This window comes from Orycteropus afer, unplaced genomic scaffold, assembly GCF_000298275.1.
Source record: "Orycteropus afer afer isolate SDZICR_OR568_19922 unplaced genomic scaffold, OryAfe1.0 scaffold00141, whole genome shotgun sequence".
Lineage (NCBI taxonomy): Eukaryota > Metazoa > Chordata > Mammalia > Tubulidentata > Orycteropodidae > Orycteropus > Orycteropus afer.
In genome coordinates, this window is record NW_006921728.1 from 2,852,375 (window position 1) to 2,875,671 (window position 23,297).

At 37.5% G+C, this 23,297-nt stretch overlaps 1 protein-coding gene across 1 annotated transcript in view; it reads right to left on the minus strand.

The window, feature by feature from the left end:
• Positions 1–23,297, minus strand: part of NOL4 (nucleolar protein 4) — a 613,219-nt gene that overhangs the window by 129,141 nt on the left and 460,781 nt on the right. The window contains 1 exon segment of the mRNA XM_007945636.2: positions 12,757–12,870. Within this exon segment, the coding sequence (XP_007943827.1) occupies positions 12,757–12,870 (114 nt within the window).

Genomic DNA, 23,297 nt, shown 5'->3' on the forward strand with positions numbered 1-23,297 from the left:
GGTCGCTATGAGTTGGGGCTGACTCGACGGCAAACAACAACAACAACAACAAAGGAACATGCATGATACACGTATTTGTATCTTAATGTTCAAATATACTGCCTTCTAGGGAAGTTCAAATGTACTTCCTCAGAGCTTCTACAGCACTTGTATCAAGCTGCTCTGTTTATCCTGCTGCTATGACAACTATCCAGGGGCAGATGTCAGGTCAGCTCCCAGCATCTGTGTCTCGGGCATAATTGCTTTGTCAGAAACCTAATAGCTGCCTTCTTTTTCTCACTGAACGGTGAAAACTAATAGTGCCCAAAGAAGTAAATGGTGAGACATTCTTCATCTCTCTGCTCCCAGCCTACACCCATGGTGCCTATCATAGCACATTTGTAATTTTTCCCTATTTTGCCCTGAAACTGTGTTGACTAGGATGGCAGATAACATTTTAAATTGGAGCATCCATCCTATTGAGTACTTCTCTGATTTGCCACATATTAATCATTCACAAGCTTGAGCATTCCTATTGTGTTAGCAGGCATATCATTAGAAGGTTCTGTCTCTCCCTAAAATTGAACATTTGGCTATGGGAAAACTATTACATCAAGTCCACATATGGATTTTTATTAAGATTCTACTGTTTTTCCAGTATACAATTAGGTCCTTTAGGAAAGCAAAATGGTAAAAAGCCAAGGCACTACACCACCAGAACTCCCCCCAAAAATATGGGACGCTTCACGAATTTGTGTGTCATCCTTGCACAGGGGCCATGGAGTGAGAGTAAGAGGAAAAAAACAGGTAAAATTACCAGAAGAAGAGGGGTGACTGCTGGAAGGGCAAAGGAAAACAATGTTCATTTTAGTGTGATGATGCCAGTTTTTAAATCTTATAGAACAATATAAAATTGTAGAGTCAAACAATATTCCAAAAGACACTGGAGGCCATTATAATGTTATTATTAGCTGTTCATCAAGTTGGTCCCCTACTAATAGGGATCCCATATACAATAGATCGAAGTGCTGTATGGTCTTGTGCCATTTCCATGATTGGTTACAACTCAGAATGTTGTGATCCAGGGCCTTTTCATTGGCTGATTTTCAGAAGTAGATCATCAGAACTTTCTTTCTAGTCTGTCTTAGTCTGGATGCTCTGCTGAAACCTGTTCGTCATCATAGTAACATGCAAGCATCCACTGGCAGGTGGTAGCTATACTTGAGGTACACTGGCTGGGACTTGAACCCATATCCTCTGCACAGAATGTGAAAATGCTACCATGGATCCACTAAAAAAACAAACCAACTCACTGCCATCAAGTTGATTTGACTCTTAGCAACACCTCTTTGGGTTTCTGAGGTGGTATCTCTACAGAAGGAGCTCTGGTGGCATAGTGCCTAAGGCACTTGACTGCTAACCAGAAGGTTGGCAGTTCAAACCCACCAGTCACTTCTTGGAAGAAAGGTTGGGCAATTTACCTCCTTAGAGATACGGCCTTGGAAATCCAAGGAGGGGTCGCTATGAGTTGGAGACAACTCAATGGCATATAACAACAAGAACAATAACATCTCTATGGAAGTAGATTGCCCCATCTTCCTTCAAAGGAATGGCTGATGGGTTTGAACCCCTAGCCTTCTGGTTAACAGTCGAATGTCTTAGGCACCAGTGCTTATATATGTATTTTTTCCCCTAGGATTGACTTTGCTAGATTGTTGTTGTTGTTAGGTGCCATCAAGTTGGCTCTGATGCATAGCGACCCTATGTGCAACAGAATGAAACACTGCCCGATTCTGTGTCAGCCTCACAATCTTTGTCATACCTGAGCCCATCGTGGTAGCCTCTGTGTAAATCAATCTCATTGATGGCCTACCCCTTCTTTGCCAACCATCCACTTTACCAAGCATCATATATTTTTCCAGGGAATGGTCCCTCTGACAAAGTGACCAAAGTAAGTGAGATGAAGTCTGGCCAGTCTCACTTCCAAGGAGCATTCTGCGTGCTGCACTTCTTCCAGGACAGCTTTGTTAGTTCTGGGAGTTCATGGTACTTTCAGTATTCTTCACCAACACAACTCAAAAGCATCAACTCTTCTTCGGTTTTCCATATTCATTGTCCAGCTTTGCATATGAGGTGCTTGAAAACACCATGGCTTGGGTTAGGCAAAACTTAGTGTTCAAAGAGACATCTTTGCTCCTCAGTACTTTAAAGAGGTCTTTTGCAGCAGATTGCACTTGGCAAATTTGCCCAGTGCAATCTGCCTTCCTTTTCATCTCCTACTCCTTAGCACCTATGCCAGGAGCTACAGATCTAAGGTCAGGGCTGCACACTCATTAGCAAGGATTAGTAACTAAAATTAAATTTTAAGGTTTAATTATGGTCAGTAGGCTTTTGTCATGAAATAATGATGCCTTGATTATCTTTTGAAATTATTTCTACTAAAAATGAAAAGATTTTAAAGAGGCCTAATCCTCAGAATACTCAGCTATGTAGAAGCACTCATCTTCTCCCCAGGTGCTGGATAGATGTGGAATCAATTTTGTGTTTCTTGAGACTAATGGTCTCATTTTATTTATCAATTAGTCATGTCAAACATCATAACTCTCTGCCTTTGAAGCAGAGTCCAATTTGTTAAGCTATTATATTTTCTAAATGCATAACATATTTGTGACTATGGCCCAATTTCTCATATATATATATATATATATATATATATATATATATATATATATAATATTTCTTCATAGTATCTAATGGTTTTTAAAGTGGACAGATTAAAGAGAAAATATAGGGCAAGTGATGAACAAATTATGAGAAATAAAACATAAAAATGAATATATGTGGCATAAACCAAATACGTCAAACTCTTCATTTATTGCTAAGACTAAAAATAATTAGTTGTAAAATAAATAGTATTAACAAAGATGCTATCTTCATGGAGAACTCAGCAAATCATATGTTTTCCTGACTTTGGAAACATTAACTGTATCAACATGTTATGCCAAATTTCTCTGTCTTGATTCCAACCACCTACTCATATCCTGCCATTTATTCCCTTGTAATTAATAACACCTTAAACCAAAGATGTACCTAAAAAAACAAAGTCATTTATTATATTGAAATAATTCTTAATGAGACCAGAAAACTAAATAGTGAAGTAGAATGAGTGCTAGAAAGACAATAAGGCAGAAATTGTAGCTCATTTGCCAGCTTCCCGAAGAATCTGTTGATGTCATCCCAAGCAACCTCCTTAGATTCAGACTTTTCATCCATAGAAGATCTGACTTACATGCCTTATAGTACTAGAGTAAAATTATATACTGTACATTATGATTGACATAAAAATTAATATACTATTGTTATGAAAGGAAACTGTGTAGTAAGGGAAAATTTTAAACAGAAGTAAGACTATCTCAATCTTCAAAAAAGCAAAATGCATTGGTTGATGAAAACTGTAATGTCTGTTCTTGAGACATCATCAAAAGTAGCCTATAAGGTAAAGATTAGCAATCTTTGTATATAGTTGTTGTTCGGTGCTGTCATGTCAGTTCCTATTTATAGTGACCCCACACATAACAGGACAAAACACTGCCTGGTCCTATGTCATCCTCACAGTCTGCTATGTTTGAGCCCATTGTTGCAGACACTATCACTATGTCAATCCCTCTTGTTACGTAAGCTAAAACTGTAGGAGTGCATTAAACTTTGATTCCTAATGAGCTGCACTAATGTGATGGAATACAACAGTAGGCATTCCCTAATCACTTATGTTTAGCTTAGAAATACCCTGTGGCCATATGATTATTTTCTGACAGAGTAGTCTTCATAGGCACTTTTCAAATTAGGCTAAAATTTAAAGTCCACAAACTTCGAAGCTTCTTAAAATTTTGACATGTCATGCTCCTTTACCACCATTCTGTATAATACACTCAAAGTTCAATTGATTTTGTGAAGCATGTAAGACCCCTGCACAATCTGGGCTAAACCTTTATAGACCATTTTCCTCTCCTTCATTTCTTCCTAAGAGTCCCAACTTTCCCTTACAGATCTGCTGTTTTTAACACTCCAGACTCTAATTTTTGCAAATGTTCCATGTCCAGAATACCATTGTCTAACTTTTTTGCTTATAAAATCTCCTTCATTCTTTAAGGTCCAGCTCAAATAGCACCTCCCCTAGGAAGCCCTCTCAGTGTCCATCCCCCACAGAACCAGCAACCATCTCCTCTGGGCTCTCACATAAATCTGATCACTCCCTTACAAATACATTTCTCATGATAATTTCAACTATCTGTAGTAGAATGTGAGCTTCTCAAGGAAAGGTATTTATCCGTAAATTGGGAATAATAATAACACGTGCCCAGAAGCAATATTATGAGAATTAAAGCATATAACATAGGCAAAGCAGCACATAAGTTCAAGCAAAGGCCGCACATGATAAAGCTCTCTCCCTACTTGTTTTGTAACCTCTGTAATGAGCAAAATGTCAGCCACATAGTGACATAGCAACATATATATTTGCTAAACTTATCAACAATTTTAGGTTATAATTGCTGAAGCCATTGTCTCTTATTAATTACATTTGCACATAGAGATACATAAAATATTTAAAGAAATACTTAAGGCAGTTAAAAAATCAGGGAAAAAAAAAACGTTTAAGACTTTTTCATTAAAAAGTTATCTTGTAAGAACTCAAGTTTGAATTAATTCATATTTTAAGTTCAGCCATGTTATTATGCTAATTTAACAATGCAACTTCTTAAAGCAATTATTTTGCTGGCAAAAATGTGAACAAAATTCAAGTCAACTATCTTTCTGTACAAAATCTCAGTATAAATGTTCTAACCATGTTCAATATGCATTACAGTTATCAATACATGACATTTTATAAATCTGTAAAATATTTTAAGTTGACATGTATTTTTGTTTTTCCTTAATATTATGTTCATAAAATTTACATACCTTATAAAAAATATAATGAAACAGATACAATATTTCCACATTTCCATTATATGAAAGTAGAATTATAACTATTTCCAGGGTCCTGATCTAACAGAGAAATCAAGAGAAAGTTTGCAATCAAGTCTCTTGAGATGAGTTTGCTAATTTGTCTACCTCTTGGTGCTCATGGTTCAATATCCACTTGTGCTAATTTTTTCCCACATAGGGGAAACTTCTATTCCTTTGGAAGATGATGCTTAACTAAACACTACCTGTAATTTTGGAGACTATATGTAGATGGCCAATGTGCTGTCGTTAAGTGCCATTGAGTCAGACCCAACTCATAGCAACCCCTCTTTGGGTTTCCGAGACAGTATCACTAGGGAAGTAGATTGCCCAACCTTCCTTCCGAAGAGTGACTGGTGGGTTTGAACCACCAGTCTTCTGGTTAGCAGTCAAATGCCTTAGGCACTGTGCTACCAGAGGTCCTTGATGGCCAATATAAATTGCATTTGGAGTTGTTGCATCCTCATTGATTTGAGTGCGAGTGCAAGTGCAAGCATTTGAGAACTTCATTATACTTTCTAGTGCTATAGTAGAAGCTCTGGTAGCATAGTACCTAGGGCATTTGACTGCTAACCAGAAGACTGTTGGTTCAAACCCACCAGCCACTCCTTTGAAAGAAAATTGGGCAATCTACCTCCATAGTGATTGTTTTTTTTTTTTTTTTTGGTTTAATGCTGTAGTATTGCTATATTTATACATAAAAATGCAAACTCTTTCATTATACATTGATCCCTTTAATGTATGTTTATATTAAAATTAGGACCTTATTTATACTTTTAAATTGTGTACATAGGTAAGTTTTATTAACTATAACTTGCATTTCAGGATCTAAAAGTGGGAAATTTCAAAATATTTATTATATAAAAAGTCATATAGTAGGGTTAGGAACTACTAGTGTGGAGTTAAAGATTCCCACAAATTAAAGCAAACTTTTAATAGGCATATGCTTATAACATAAGTTAAATTTTTTATGTCACAGCAATTGTGTAGAAATTAAGGGCATGGGCTTTATGCATATCAAGAGCTTTAAAAAGTTTCTTGTACTTTGACCCACTTTTTGTAATTTACCTGAAGAAATAATTTATGCAAGAAAAGGTAGAATCAAAATGTTTATGGGAAGTCTACATGATATACTGTTAAGCAGATTTTAATAATGTTCAACAGATTATATAGTGGTATGAAATACTTATGAAATGCAAAGGCAGGATACAATGAGATGTGATACTATTTCTTTGTTTAAAAAATGACGTTGTGCATAGGAAAAAAAATGCTAGAAGGAATTATACTATAAAACCAGATGATGGAATTGCTAGTTAATTTTATTTCTTCTTTAGGTATTTCTTTATATATTCCTTTATTTCCCAAATGATTAAAAGTAAGCCTGCATGAATCTAAAATTTACAATGTAACAACAAATACATTTATAAAAACATTTATAGATATGTTTATAAAAGCACAATGATTGGAACAAAGAGGAGATCCAACCTGAGCAACTCTTACCTTAGGAAAGTTACTTAACTGCTCTGAGTCTGTATAAGAACCATGAGAATTACCAAAAATAGGCCTGTAGAACACCTTGCACAGTGCTGTATGCATAAAAGTTTCTGCTATTGCTCTTATTATTAATATCATTTTTAATGCGGAAAACAAGGTCCATCAGAGTAAAATGACTTGATGATATATGCTCTATTTTAAGCAGTTTAAAATTATACATGTTACACAGGAAATAGAACATATTCCAAGAACCATGCTAGATGGGATTACTTCTATTTTCTTACATAGTATATTTTCCCCTTTGCATGAAAGGGCCATAATAAAATATAAGCTGAAAGACTCAAAGTTCTAGGTTTTCTCTAAAATACATATAATAAAAGGAAAATACTAGGATTAGAGTAAAAAGTTGAGGATGCCCTGAGACAAGGGCAGGGGCATGAAAGCTGGAAGACCACAGAAGTAGGCTTCAAGCCATATCTTAGTTACTACTTCAATGTGTAAACTGAAGAATAACATATGATTGAAAAATGTTGCTTTAAAAAACAAAGATGCTGTTTTAAGTTCTGTTAAGTTTGTAAATGTTATTAAAAAAAGACATAAAGCTGTAGAATGAAATATGAAAACTTGTCTAACTTGAAAAGTTTGTCTTGACTATTAAATTTTTGACAGCTTTCAAATCTATCCACACTATACACACACACAGAACTATCCAAAACTCCACATTAAAATTATCACTAATTTTCAAATTTTGGCTACATTTTCAAATTTTGTACCTACATTTACATTTATTTTAGTAATATGTCCAGTACCCAAGAGATCAAGAGAAAAACCATGAAGAAATACAGGTTATAGTGAATTTATCACTAAGGAAAACAAAACAATAGCAAGGAACCATGGGCTTACAAGGGGCTCTGGTAGTGTAGTGCCTAAGGCCTTTGACTGCTAACCAGAAGGCTGGAGGTTGAAACCTACCAGCCACTCCTTGGAATGAAGGTTGGGCAATCTATTTCCATAGTGATATGGTCTCAGAAACCCAAGGAGGGGTCCCTATGAGTCGGGTCTGACTTGACGGCACATAACAACAATAACATGGGCTTACAAGCCATCTTAGGTCCTGGACAAATGGGTTCTTTCTGGGTTACCAGCAATTATTATTATTTTAAAAAACTTAGCAATATATCAGTTTTTTTTTTTTCTTCCTTCTGCTTGCTCACCTTTTATTAAGGAACTCTGGTGGCATAGTACCTACGGCATTTGACTGCTAACCAGAGGACTGGCAGTTCAAACCCACCAGCCACTCCTCAGAAGGAAGATGGGACAATCTACTTCCATAGAGATACTGCCTTGGAAACCAAAGGAGGGGTCGCTATGAGTTGGAACTGACTCAATGGCAGTGAGTTTGGTTAGGTTTTCACCTTGAATTGTGTCATAGATAACTACCCGTCATCCCTTCCACCTGGCAACGATGCTCTTTTCAATAAAGTCAAAGGTGATACATGACAGCCTACCACTGATCTCCCGTTAGTGCTAGTTATCACCGACACCCACCCAACACTCAAGCTGATTTGTCCTCCATGATGGCAGAGGCTGCTGTGCTGCCATTGGGGAAGCCCTCGACCTTTGGTTTGATGTAAACTGTTCTATGGAGCTACAAACTAATTTAACTGAAACAACTGAGGTGAGAGAGAAAAAAAAAAGAACTATCACATTATTCTGAAACTTTCTCTTAATCAGTCAGCAGGTCTAGAAACAAAATGTCTATCATCCTTCTAAAACAGCCAAAAACGCACACCAATAGGAAATAAACCACCAGCAACAGCAACTAAACAAAAAAAAAAACCAAAAAACAAACTCACTGCCATAGAGTCAATTCTGACTCATAGCAACCTCCATTGGGTTTCCAAGGCGGTAAATATTTACGGAAGTAGATTGCCCCATCTTTCTTCCATGGAGCAGCTGGTGGGTTTGAACAGCCAACCTTCTGGTTAGCAGCCAAATGCTTTGGGCACTAGCTGGTTCTAAACTCTCACACTTTCTGCCTCCGTCTCTTTCTTTAAATGAACTGCAATCAAGAACAATGAGATTTCTCTGTATTTAAGGAGATAAAAAAGAAAATGATATTCAAATAATAAAGATAAAGAAAAAAATAATACTTTGAGGTTTATCATCAAATTACAAAAGCAAGGCCTGACTTTGTCCGTTTTTTGAATTTTTCAAAGTGAGGAAGAATTTCCTAGATCATGTAACAATTCCAGATTTTCAAGTTAAAAGAAAAAGAATGCTGAATATACTTTCTAATTCATCAGAGATTGACCTCATTTCTGTGAAATGTGGCTCTTGATGCAGCACTGGGCGTGTGTCCTCGCCACTGGCATGCTTGGGGCTGAGGCTGCTTAACAGGAAGCCTCCCTAGGATAGTGGTGCAGCGTGGACACATGAAATAAAGGGTTTAACACATCCACAACACCTTTCATGTTGCTATCTCAAAGAGCTTTATAAAATCCAATTAATTCATAAAGCTATATATACTCCGAAGGGCATACCTAATTACAGCTCTACATGTAGCTAGGCTCTGGCAGCAAGCAGTCAGATGTGTGGCTTAACAGGACCCAATTTTCAACTGTCCAGGTGGTGAACAATTATGCACCCACAAAAAGTTGGGGGAACAATGAAGACACTCTGACATTGGCAAATTCTAAGAATTGTGAGCAGGGATAAGAATACATGTGGAAAAGGATGACATCATTGCCAAAGCAAAACACAATTGCTGTGTCTACTTGGACAAAAGACATTTAGATCCAATTAAGGAAGGTTTCCTCCCACAGCACTCCATTCTTTGCTGGGAAGTAATAGCCTTTGTGTGGTACTCCAAATTATAGCATTCATAATAAAAAGAAGGAGCTTAGATAGTTCTGAAATATTTCATTATAAACATGAAACCAGAGTTCCTAGTGTATACTCAGGTCCCCAGACGAAGTAAAGAACTTTGGGAAGTCTGTAAGCTTTATCAGACTAACATCCAGAAAAAGATCTGGTACCTGGAAGAGCTTGCCTACTGGGGAACTTGGATTGGTAGTTAAGGTACAGTGCAAATTCTCTGTGAATAAAGGAGGAAATTTTCCAGCAAAACATGGGACTATCAGAAATACTAGTCGAAATCTTGTGAGCAGAGGCAGAGATGATATGAGTTGTAAGAGTTTGTTACAAAACATGGATATTTCCTCTGGAAACATAATCACTGAAAAGGCACAGAAGGGGAAAGATCTCAAGTGTCAGCCTCACACCATATAGGCTCTTGTCCTGACTTGCTCATTTACCAGGCAACCCCAGTTTCCAGAAGCCTCAATTTTCTCATATGTAAATGGGAATAGTAATACCTACCTTTATTGGTTTGCTGGGCATAATAAGTGAAAAACAACAACAACAACAACAACAACAACCTTTGTAAAGTAGCCTAATAAGCTTCCAGTCACTCAGGCAGTGTACTGCTATTGCTTTGTCCTTGTTAGGTGTCATTGAGTCTATTCCAACTCCTAGTGACTCTGTAGGGCAGAGTAGAACCACCTATGGGGTGTAATCTTTACAGGAGCATGTCACCATGGCATTTCTCCCACAGAGTGGCTGCTGGCTTAGAACCATGACTTTCTGGTTAGCAGCCAACTGCTTAACCATTGTGCCACCATGGCTCCTTTTCATTTTTTTCCTTATCCTGTATAAATCCCGAGCCTTCTAAACTGCTTTAGTACCTAGAAAGACATTCATATGTGGGTGTGATAATAGCACCCCCATCACCAGATGACAGACCATTGCCATGTATGACCACTATTTATGAGGCACAAAGAAAAAAGGAAGCAGTTAATACTGGATGTAGGGTCAAGAATCATTGGTTCCCCATTCCCACCCTGGTGGCAGTAGGAAGGACAGTCATAAGAAATCCTTCCCATTTTGGATAGTTTTCCTTCAATGGGAAATTGAAGGAAGAAAATCTGGGCTCAGTTTAAAATATCTCAAAACCATCACAGCTCTAACTGTACAACTCTAACTGTGGATATCTGTCACTAGACATGGGGATTTTTCCTATCACTTAAGATAGTCAATTCAATATATCTTTAAAAATATATAAACATACGAAATACATTATGCTTTCATTTGCATTACCTCATTAAATCTTCACAATAACTCTATAAATTTTATATTTGCATCCTGTATTTAACAGACTCGGCTGATAACGATTAAGCCATTGGACCAAATATAACAGGGCCTGACCAGCTTTGAAAGATATTGTACAGAGTAATATTGTAACATACCATGAATCAGTTATGAATAACACTCTAAACATTCTAGAGTAGACTAGGTGATATATATGGCTAAAAGACCACCAGCATAGCCCTTTCTATCTCTTAGAATTCTCCTATCCTAATTTCTAGAATTATGTTTGTTTGTTTTTTTTCCTCCAATGAACTTAGTCTTATTCCAAAACTCCTATGTCCAATAAGCACTATTACTGATTCTTTCTAGTTTTACTGATGCCAATTCAGTGATCAAAAAGCTAAGACATCAGTCAATGTCTTCTTTTCTCAGCTAAATTTAAGCTAGGTAAAATACTAAGTTCATAACATGAATCTGTCTTTTAATTCTCATAACAACACTATAGAATTAGTACTGTTATTCTTCTTATCTTGTGTATGAAGAAATGGAAGCATAGAAGGCCGCAATGGTTGTTGAAGATCACATAACTAAGTAAGGTTAGAACGGAGAATCAAAAGCAGGTCTGCTTACCTCCAGAATGTACAATCTTAACCACTGTAGTAGATGGTATTGTATGCTGTGGTGTAATTCAACTAAATTTTATAGCTAGGCTAATGATACAAGTCTCAACTAAGGACATATATATGTGAATAAATACTGGTGGCAAAGAACGATTAGCAAATTTAAAGTGGACATTTTGATATTCTTTTTATCTAAGGCTAATGCTGCATTTTTATTTAACTAAGAGTTTCATCTTCATCGTTTAGAATTATTAGCATTAACATAATGGACACATAAAATTAAAAGCTGATGCCAATCTAAAACATTTTGAAATATTATAAGCCTGGACTGGAAAAAAGGTGGTTGGTTGGTATGAAGGATTAAGTGCTCAACTACTAGCTGAAAAATTAGCAGTTTGAGACTTCCCATAGGTGCTTCAGAAGACAAGCCGGGTGATCTGCTTTGAAAGGTCACAGCTTTGAAAACCCTGTGGAGCACAGTTCTACATTGTATGATCTACGTTCATGGGGTCACCAGAGTCAGAATCAACTCAACAGCAAGTAACAACATAACAACAAAGAAAATAACTTTCTTTTTTTTTTTCCCCCCTTAGAAGAGTACTGCCTCTCAGGAAAAACAAAATTGGATTAAATCAATTATTATCCACTCATCCCAACTTCAGTTAGAAATGTGAAGCATCTAATTCATGTGTTGTAAAAATAATTTAAATATCAGGAGACAACACAACATATTTTTTTACATAATATGTATTATAATTAAGTTCTTCCTTATGGAGAATTAAGAAAGAGGGATGGAGATAAAGAGAAAACAGAAAAAGACATTCAAGATTTGAGAGGGGAGACAGAAAAAGCAAGTGAAAAAGAAAATGAAACACCAAAGAACAAATGAATGAAATACCAATGAGCAAAAAAAAAAAAAAAAACACATCCACACCAGGCAGAAACCTTTAAGAAAAATAATATATAATGGGTATACAATAAATGATTCATTAGTAAAAAAGAATGCTTGCCCAGGACATGGAATTTCATAATGCTACATGTACATTTTTTAAGGCTTTTGAGATTTTCAAATATGTGTTGTACTTTCACATTACCAACATAATCCATGAGCATTTGGCAGTAGACCAGAAGAAATTAAAGAGGGGTTCAATTTCATTCAACATCAGTTTTAATGGTCAGGTTCTTATCATTAATGATTAGGTAAATTTACAAAACTCTTAAAAATGATCAATTAGAACCTCTTATTTAAATAAGTAATCAGCCTTCAAATTGTATATGAAACATAATTATAACATTAATTTTACAATTTCCATTTTGTCCTTTTTTTATTGATCTTCTTGATCACAGTACCATGCAATTTTCAAATTTAAATTATGTAATAAAGACACAAAGATTACATCCAAGTGTTCTTAGAATCCACTTAAGAGTTTTTCCTCTTCTCCATAAATTGAATTAACTGTAATAATTCTGTGTCAGCTAGTGTACATCAGACTCTAAGTTTCCTTAGTACCTGTTGTCTGTCCAGACGCATCCTCTTGGCAGCATTTCTACTCTCGCTCTCACAGGCTGAAGCCAAGATACTCTCTGCAACTGCTGAAGTAAGGTGGGAAGGAATAGGTCGAGACTAAAAAAGAAGAGAAAAAAACATGAAAAAATTATTAACAGTATCATTAACAGACCAATGCAATTCTCAGAAGAGCTCACAGGACCATCAACATGTGCAGGAGTATCCATTCATTTCAACTGAACTTATTTCAATAGAGGGAGGAAATGGAAATTGTAAGATGAAAAATGAAAACTAGTTAGAAGTTACAGCTATAGTTGCTACAAATCCATCATTCACCCCACAGCTCCATTATTATAATTATTTAGTCTTGACCATTAAGCTGGAGTTGGAACAGGCAGTGGCAAAATTGATGACTGGATTTTGCAAATAAAACTAGTCCTTTAATTATCTTATGACATATGACAGTGTTTTTTGCTTTCTTTTTTTAAAACTAGGGTTTCAAACTGGCTCTTCCCAGTTCAGTCATGGCCATGAAGTGAAACCAGGACAGATCAAAATTTGCAAAATATGGGTGCCTAGAACTATAACTGATAACTGGAATGGGAAAAACTACAAGTTGATGGCCTGCTAGAAACTTAATTTTCCCTTTAGAGAACAAGGGCAGCATGCATGCTGCATACCAACCAAACCTCTTGCCAGGCAGAGCAGCAAACAGTGGTGCCCTGCTCAAAGATGGCAGCCAACCCCACAACTTTGAATGTGTGTTGCTCTCCATAGTCCTGGCAATAATGCAGTCTCCCACATCAGGCTCATGAAAGGGCCTCTTCTGAGTCTCCCATTCCAGGGCTTCAGGTCATAATTTTTCTTGGTCCAGTTAGTGTTTCAGGCACCCATATTTTACAAATTCTGGTCGATCCCAGTTTTGCTTGTTCAGCCATGATTGAACCAGTTCAAACTGATTCAAAGCCCTGACTTAAACACAACACAACAAAACAAAAACAAGTGGCACGGCTGAAACATAAGTATAGAAAACCAACAAACACTCAGACCATGTCAGACAGTTCTAATATGTAATATTATGAATATTTACAGTGTAAGTTGTGATGTAATTGATATGATTAAAAGCTTTTTTAAAAATACCTACTTTAGCAAAGTAAAATCTGTCAGTCCTAGGACAATTTTGATATACTAAAATTTGATATTTTAGATGTGAAATGTGTGTGTGTGTATGTGTGCATGTGTTTTCCTATGTCTGAGTCTGTGTGGTATATACAAACATTTTGTTCCTCTTTCTAAAATATTAGTAATATTTTAGTTTTATAGGTATTGTTAGAGTCAATCTTCTATGTAGCCAATACAGAAATTAATTAAATCTCCCACTAAACTCCTAATTAACTACAAATTGTTTGCAACTCTCCATATCATTTGTGATAATCATACAAAAGTTTTCTATTATTTCTCCCATAATTACATGAAAAATCATCTAACTGAAAGATGAAGTACTTAATGATATTGAGTATTTTTTAATTAAGATAAGCAAATGATAGAAAAAACTAACATGAAAAGTAAGTGAGATGAGACAGCAAAATGATATGAAATTACAAAATCGAGGTACCTTTTGGGAAGCTAGCTTACATAGTTGACATTGCCACCTTGTAGGTTTATTCAAAGCCTCAGTCCAAAATACGTAAGAATGTCACTTATTAGAAGTCTCCAAACTAATGCTGTGTTGTTGTTGTTACGTGCCGTCTAGTAGGATCCGACTCATAGAGACCCCTCTTTGGGTTTCTGAGGTAGTATCACTATGGAAGTAGATTGCCCAAACTTCCTTCCGAGGAGTGGCTGGTGGGTTTGAACCACCAGCCTTCTGGTTAGCAGTAGACACTACACTACCAGAGCTCCCGTCCAAACTAATAGTGATCATTAATTTTTTTTTTGTTTGTTTTTTGGTAAATAAACTTGATCATTCTTTTATTATAGAATAAAAATATTATTGACTCATTTTGGTAACTCTGGCATGTAAACTCTGCCTTTGCAAATTGAAGTTATGTTTATGTCTGAAACAATATCCTAGACCAGCCATATCTAGACTATGGTGCTTTAATAGACACTAGTCAGTGGAATTTGTATAGCATTAGAAAGAGACCAGATGCTAACCTTGTGTCAACTAGGAAGCAATTTTGGTTAAGTGCCTGAGCAGTCTTCCTCACTGTTTCACCTCTTAAGCAGCCTCAGGATGCAAAAAGGTAGGAAATGTATAGTGTTCAATCCTCATTGGCTAACTTGCAAGATGTCTGAAATAATAGCTAGACAGCTTTGACAATAAAGCAAATCTACTCATCACCTGACGACATTTGGAATGCTATTTTAGTAAAAGAAAAGGAAGAAAGAAGCCAGGGAGGCGGCAAAGGAAAATGCAAGAAAAGCATTGTGAGAAGGAAATTAAACTGGTAGGACTGTGCTTGGGAGCAGAGAAGATCAAATGAGCTAAAACTTAAAAAAAAAAAATGTAATAAAGATGTAAATATAATTTCAAAATTCATTTTACATCTTCATGTCATTTTCTACTTCACCAATATGAATAAGATAGCCTTGCTAAGAAATAAATATTAAGCTATGAAGTAAATGTCTCATTAAAATATGGCCATAGCATGCCTTAAAATTATAATCTATACCTATAAGAATTAAGTATACACTGACATCTGTTATAGACTGAATTGTGTCCCTCAAAAATTTATATTGAATTTATATTGAAGTCCTAACTCCTGGTATTTGTGAATGTGATCTTGATTGGAAATAAGGTCTTTACAGATGTTAGCAATGAAGTTAACATGAGGTCATATCAGAATAGTGTGGATCCTAATGCAATCTGAGTGATCCCCTATAAAAGAGAAGAGACACAGGGAGGCAGAGGGAAGGTGGTCATGTGACAAGGAGGCTATTTTTTAGCTGCAAGATAAGAATGTCTGAGGCTACCAGAAGCTGGGAGAGACAGAAAAGGATATTCTCCAAGAGTCTTGGAGATAATACCACAAAACCAAACCAAACTCACTGCTGTGGAGTTGGATCCAACTCATAGCAACCCCTCCTTGGGTTTCTGAGGTGATGTCATTATGAAAGTAGATTGCCCAACCTTCCTTCCAAGGAGTGGCTGGTGGGTTTGAACTGTCAGACTTCTGGTTAACAGTCAAATGCCTTAGGCACTATGCCACCAGAGCTTCTGGAGATAATAGGACCCTCCTAACATCCCAAATTTGAACTAACAGTCTCCAGATCTGGGGTATAATAAATTTTTGCTTCATAGGTCACCTAATTTTAGGAGCTCTGGTAGCATAGTGGCTAAAGCACTTGATTGCTAACCAGAAGGCTGGCGGTTCAAACCCACCAGCCACTCCTCGGAAGGAAGGTTGGGCAATCCTACTTCCGTAGTGATACTGCCTCGGAAACCCAAGGAGGGGTCGCTATGAGTCGGGGCCGACTTGACGGCACATAACAACAACAACAATTTATGGTAACTTGTTATGGCGGGCAGGGAAACTAATATACTTTTTGGTACAGGAAAGTAGGGTGCTGATGTAACATATACCCAAAAATGTGGAGTGGCTTTGGAATTGGGTAGAGGCTGAAAGAGTTTTGAGGTGCTACACAGCAAAAGCCTAGATTACTTCAAAGAGATTATTAGTATAATTATGGGCATTAAAAGGAAGTCCAGTGAAAGATAAGAAAGAAGGAGAGTTACAGAGAAAATTTCTATCATCTTAGATTATACATATATGCATGAACAGAATTTTGTTAGAAATGTGAATGACAAATACATTATTGGACTCTAGATAAAAGAAATTCTTGTTAGAAAGTGATAAAGAACTTGCCTGAATTATCTTAGAGTGATTTGTGGAAAGCAGAACTTGTAGGTGATAAACTTGATATTTATCTGAGAATATCTCTAAACAAAATGTGGAAAGTACAGTCTGATTTCTCTTCCTTGCTTAGTAAATGAAAGAAGAAAGACATAAACTGAGGAATGAACTGTGCATAAAGAAATGTTGTTGCTGTTGTTATGTGCCATTGAGTCAGATCCGACTCATAACAACCCTTCCTTGGGTTTCCGAGGCAGTATCACTATGGAAGTAGATTGCCCAAGCTTCCTTGCGAGGAGTGTCTGGTGGGTTTGAACTGCCAGCCTTCTGGTTAGCAGTCAAGTCCCTTTGGCAGTCAAGTCCCAAGTACCAGAGCTCCTGCATAAAGAAATAGAACTTGAAAATTTGGAAATGTGAGCCTATTCACATTGTAAAATTTGAGGAAGTGTGCTCTGGAGACAACATTAACAGTGAGCTAGACAACACTTTGCTAAAGATATTAGGTAGTGACTTATGGAATCATTAACCATGTCAGCAGAAATACTGCCAGCTTAACTGAAAGGGCCAGAGACAGGGTGAAATGAAGTAAGGCTGCTGGACTGCTGGGATTCCACGGGCTGAAGATAAACTGATGGAGCTTCTTGGCTATGGATATCTTGGCTATGGATATCTATTATCCTTCAAGAAAAAGGAGAAGTGACCCAGAGGACAAAGACACTGCCTCCTTGGTCCTAGAGGACAGGGCCACCTCCTCAATTCCTAGGGTGGGTCATAATCCTGATTGGCCATGATAATGATGCCACCCACTTAGGTGGGCACTGAAGATGGGCCTACTGGTGGGGACAGAGCATCCAGTCACTGAGGATTATCCCAAGACCATGAAATCTAGTGGAATTTTCCCTTCTGGGTTTCAGACTTGCTTGCCCTTTTCCCCTCCAATTTTTCCCTTTAGGAATGTGGGAAGATCAATCCTATACTTGTTTCACCATTGTACCTTGAAGCAGATAACATATGTTATCATATATCTTAGATTTCACAGGTTCATAAACACAGAGGGATTTTGTCTGAGAGAACATACACAGAATGTCACCCATATCTTATTTAGATCATTTAGAAGATGAGATTTTAGACTTAGAGTTGATAGGATAAGATTTTTGAGGGTGCTGGAATGGGATGAATGTATTTTTCATGTGGATAGGACGTGAATTTGGGGGAGGGAACAGTATTATGCCATCACTGTCCTGCTGTGGTGGCCTGTCTGTTGCTGTGAGGCTGGAAGCTATGCCACCAGTATTTCAAATACCAGCAGGGTGACCCATGGTGGATGGATTTCAGTGGAGCTTCCAGACTAAAGCAGATTAGAAAGAAGGACCTGGTACTCTACTTTTAAAAAATTAGCTAGTGAAAACCTTATGAATAGCAGTGGAGCTTATCTAATACAGTGCCAGAAGATGAGTCCATTTGGTTGGAAGATACTTAAATTATTATTGGGAAGAGCTGCCTCCTTAAAGTAGAGTCTACCTTAATGACATCGATGGAGTAAAGCTTTACGGACATTCATTTGCAGATGTGGCACGACTCAAAATGAGAAGAAACTGCTGCAAACATCCATTAATAATCAGAACATGGAATGTACAGTCTGAATGTAGGAAAATTGGAAATTGTCAAAAATGGATTGGAATGTTTGAAAATAGATAACCTAGGCATTTGTGAGGGAGCTCTGGTGGTGTAGTGCCTAAGGCATTTGACTGCTAACAAGAAGGCTGGTCATTCAAACCCACCAGCCACTGCTTGGAAGGAAGATTGGGCAATCTACTTCCACAGAGATACCGCCTCAGAAACCCAAGGAGAGGTCACTGTGAGGTGAATCAATTAGGTGGCAGTGCAGGCATTAGTGAGCTGAAATGGACTGATATCAGCCATTTTGAAACAGACTCTGCCAGTATTGACAAACTAAAGAGGAACAGCATTATATTTATTGTCAAAAAGAACATTTCAAGATCTATACCAGAGTATAACACTGTCAGTGATAGGATAGTATCCACAGGCTTAAAAGGAAGACCAGTTAATGTGTCTATTATTAAAATTTACACATTGACCACTAGTGCCAAAGATGAAGAAATTAAAGATTTTTATCAACTTCTGCAGTCCAAAATTGATCAAACATGCAACAAAGATGCATTGATAATTACTGGTGATTAGAATGTGAAAGTTGGAAACAAAGAAGAATCAGCAGTTGGAAAATAAGCCTTGGTGATAGAAACAATGCCAGAAATCACATGACACAATTTTGCAAAACCATGACCTACTCATTAGAAATACCATTTTTCAACACCATAAACAATAACTATACATTTGCACTTTATCAGATGGAACACACAAGAATCAAATCAACTACATCTATGGAAAGAGATGATGGAAAAGCTCAGTAACATCAGTCAGTACAATGCCAAGGGCTGACTAGAACATACTGTCAATTGATCATATTAAGTTGAAGCTGACAAAAATTAAAACAAGCCCAGATGAGCAGAATTATGACCTTGAGTATATCTCACCTGAATTTAGATACCATCTCAGGAATAGATTTGACACACTGAACACTAATGACCAAAGACCATGGGAGTTGTAGGGTGACATAAGGACATCATACATGAAGAAAGCAAAAGTCCATTAAAAAGATAGGAAAGGAAAAGGAGACCAAAATGGTTGTCAGAACAGACTCTGAAAGTTGCTTTTGAATGTACAGTAGCTAAAGCAAAAGTTAGAAAGTATGCGGTATAAGAGCTGAAGAGATTTTAAAGGGTAGTTCAAGTAGATTAAGTAAAACATTGTAGTGAAATGTGCAAAGGCCTGGAGTTAGAAAACCAAAGGAAAAAATACACTCTGCATTTCTCAAGCTGAAAGAACTGAAGAAAAAATCTAAGCCTCAAGTACCAATATTGAAGGATTCTATGGGCAAAATATAGAATGATGCAAGAAGCATCAAGAGAAGATGGAAGGAATACATATAGTCACTGTACCAAAAAGAATTTATCAATATTCAACCATTTCAGGAAGTAGCATATGATCAAGAACTGGAAGGAAGAAGTCCGAGATGCACTGAGGCATTGGTGAAAAATAAGGCTTCAGAAATTGGCAGAGTATCAGTTGAGATGTTTCAACAAACTGATGGAACACTGGAAGCACTCACTCATATATGCCAAGAAATTTGGAAGAAGGCTACCTGGCCAACCAATGGAAGAGATTCATATTTGTGGCCATTCCAAAGAAAGGTGATCCAATGGAATGTAGAAATTATCAAACAATATCAATAATATAAGCAAGTAAAATTTTGCTGATGATAACTCACAAATTGTTGCAGCAGTACATTGAGAGGGAACTGCCTGAAATTTGAGCTAGATTTAGAAGAGGATGTGAAATGAGATATTGTTGCTGATATCAAATGGAAGTTCGCTGAAAGTTGTTGTTGTTACGTGCCGTGGAGTCGGACCCAACTCATAGTGACCCCTCCTTGAGTTTTCGAGGCAGTATTACTATGGAAGTAGATTGCCCCATCTTCCTTCTGAGGAGTGGATGGTGGGTTTGAACCGCCAGCCTTCTGGTTAGCAGTCAAGTGCCTTAGGCACTATGCTACCAGAGCTCCCTGATATCAAATGGAAGTTTGCTGAAAGTAGAGAATACCAAAAAGATACCTGTGTTTTATTGAATGTACAAAGGGATTCAACTTTGTGGGTCATAACAAATTATGGGCAATATTGAAAAGAATTGAAATTCTAGAACACTTAATTGTGACCATCCATAACCTGTACCTAGACCAAGAGCCAGTTATTTGAACAGGAAAAGACACTATGTGGTTTAAAATCAGGAAAAGTATGTGTCAGGGTTGTATCCTCTTACCATACTTATTCATCTACTGAACAAATAATCCAAGAAGCTGGACTCTATGAAGAACAAGGCATCAGGATTGGAGGAAGATCCATTAACAACGTGTGATATGCAAATGACACAAACTTGGTTGTTGAAACTGAAGAGGACTTGAAGCAATTATTGATGAAGATCAAAGATCACAGCCTTCAATGTGGATTACATCTGATCATAAAGAAAATAAAAAAATCATCACAACTGGATCAATAGGAGAAAAGATTGAAGTTGTCAAGGATTTCATTTTACTTGGATCCATATTCAATGGCCATGAAAGCAGAAGTCAAGAAATCAAACAATGTATTGCACTGGGCAAATCTGCTCCAAAAACCTTTTTAAAGGGTTAAAGAGCAAAGATGACATTTTGAGGAATAAGGAGCACTGACTCAAATCATTTTCATTCACTTCATATTCGTTTGAAAGCTGGACAATTAATAAATAAGGAAGACTGAAGAAGAATTGATGCCTTTGAATTCTGTTGCTGTGACGAATAGTGAATATATACCATGGACTGCTAGAACAATGAACAAATCTGTCTTGGAAGAAGTACAGCCAGAGTGCTCCTTAGAAGTGAGGATGGCGAGACTTTGTCTCACGCACTTTGGGCATGTTATCAGGAAGGGACTGGAGAAGAACTTCATGAGATGGACTGACAGTGGCTGCAACAATGGGCTCAAATACAGCAACAATTGTGAGGATGATGCAGGATGCAGGGCAGCGTTTCATTCTGTTGTATATAGGGTCACTATGAGTCAGAACTGACTTGATGGCAGGCACCTAAGAACAACAACAACAGAATATTATGAATTAAACCGTGTCCCACAATTGTTTTTTACCAAAATTCATGGTGAAATCCTCACCCCAGATACCTGTCTGTTAGTCTGATCTTGTTTGGAAATAGTGGCTTTGAAAATGTTAGCCATGAAGTCATACTGTAAGTAGGGTGTCTATTGAGTAATATAGCTTAAAATAGGACAAGAGATACAGAGAGACAGGAGGAGGGAAGAAGGTAGGTGATGATGGGATTATTCAGCAGCTGTAAGCCAAGGAACATCTGGAGTTGCCAGAGGGAAGAGAGTGGAAAATATCTTCCCCAAGAGACTTTGAAGAGAACATGGCCTCAGTTGTATTACTAACCTCCATAACTGTGAGACAATACATTTCTGTCTTATAGACTGCTCTATTTGTGGTAATGGCAGCCTTCAAACCAAAAAGAACCAAACTCACTGCTGTCAAGTAGATTTCAACTCATAGTGACCCCTCCTTGGGTTTCCAAGGCAGTATTTCTATGGGAGTAGACTGCCCGGTCTTCCTTTCGAGGAGTGGCTGGTGGGTTTGAACCACCAGCCTTCTGGTTAGCAGTCAAATACCTGAGGCATTATGCCACCAGAGCTCCCATGCTAGAAACATATAACATCGTTTTCAATTAAATTAATTTTCAATGGAAACGTGTTACAGACAAAATGGGAAGCATTAGAACATTCCATTGTGAAAAAAGAAAAAAATGTTTGACAGTAATAACATTATTCAGTAGGAGAGGGATCCCACACCTTTATAAGACTACATTGCTGTTAGGTGCTGTCAGGTCGGCTCTGACTCACAGAGATGCTATGTCCAACAGAACAAAACACTGGTCATATGCTATCCTCATCATCTTTGTTATACTTGTTGCAGCCTCTGTGTCAATCCATTTCATTGAGGGCCGTCCCCTTTTTCACTGACCCTCTACTTTATCAAGCATATCCTTCTCCAGAGAATGGTCTGACAACATGATGGAGTAGGTAAGTTGAAGTCTGGCCATTCTTGCTTCCGAGGAGTGTTCTGGCTGCCTTTCTTCCAGAGCAGATTGTTCGTTCTTCTGGTAGTCCACGGGATTTTTAGTATTCTTCCCCAACACAATTCAAAGGCCTCAACTCTTCTTTGGTTTTCCTTATTCACTGTTCAGCTTTCACGTGTACATGAGGTGACTGAAAATACCATGGCTTGGGTTAGACACATTTTAGCTTCAAAGTGAAATCTTTTCTCCTTCCCACTTTAAAAAGGTCTTTTGCAGCAGTTTTGCCTGGTGCAATAAGATGTCAGATTTCTTAACTACTGCTTCCATGGGTGTTGGCTTGGGTTAGACACATTTTAGCTTCAAAGTGAAATCTTTTCTCCTTCCCACTTTAAAAAGGTCTTTTGCAGCAGTTTTGCCTGGTGCAATAAGATGTCAGATTTCTTAACTACTGCTTCCATGGGTGTTGATTGTGGATCTAAATGAAATGAATTCCCTGACAACTTCAATCTTTTCTCCATTTAACATAATGTTGCCTATTGTCCTGTTATGAGACTTTTTTTCAATTTTAATTTTTTTTTAATTGTGCTTTAGGTGCAAGTTTACAGAATGTTTACATTCAACATTTTGTGTACATTTGGTTTCACTCCCCAATTACCATCCCCAACCCTAACCCACTCTCCTCCCCTCTGTGCCCCATAACACCTCCCCACTCCCGTGCCCCTCATAATTATGCACTCCTGTGTGTCCTTCATTTCCTCCTTGCGATTATTGCCCCTCTGGTGACTTGTGGTAGATTGCTCCAAGGGATGCATCTCCATAGAGTATGTGGGTGAATCACCCTGGGTTGAGTGGTCTGTGTGTACCTTTTATTTACTATTGGGCTAAGAGCCAGCCTCTGAAGTGAGTTTTATTCCAGGCCCGAATTTTATCCCAGGGCCATAGTATTGGGGTCCCACTAAAGTCCATCTGACCAGTAATTCTGGTCCTTA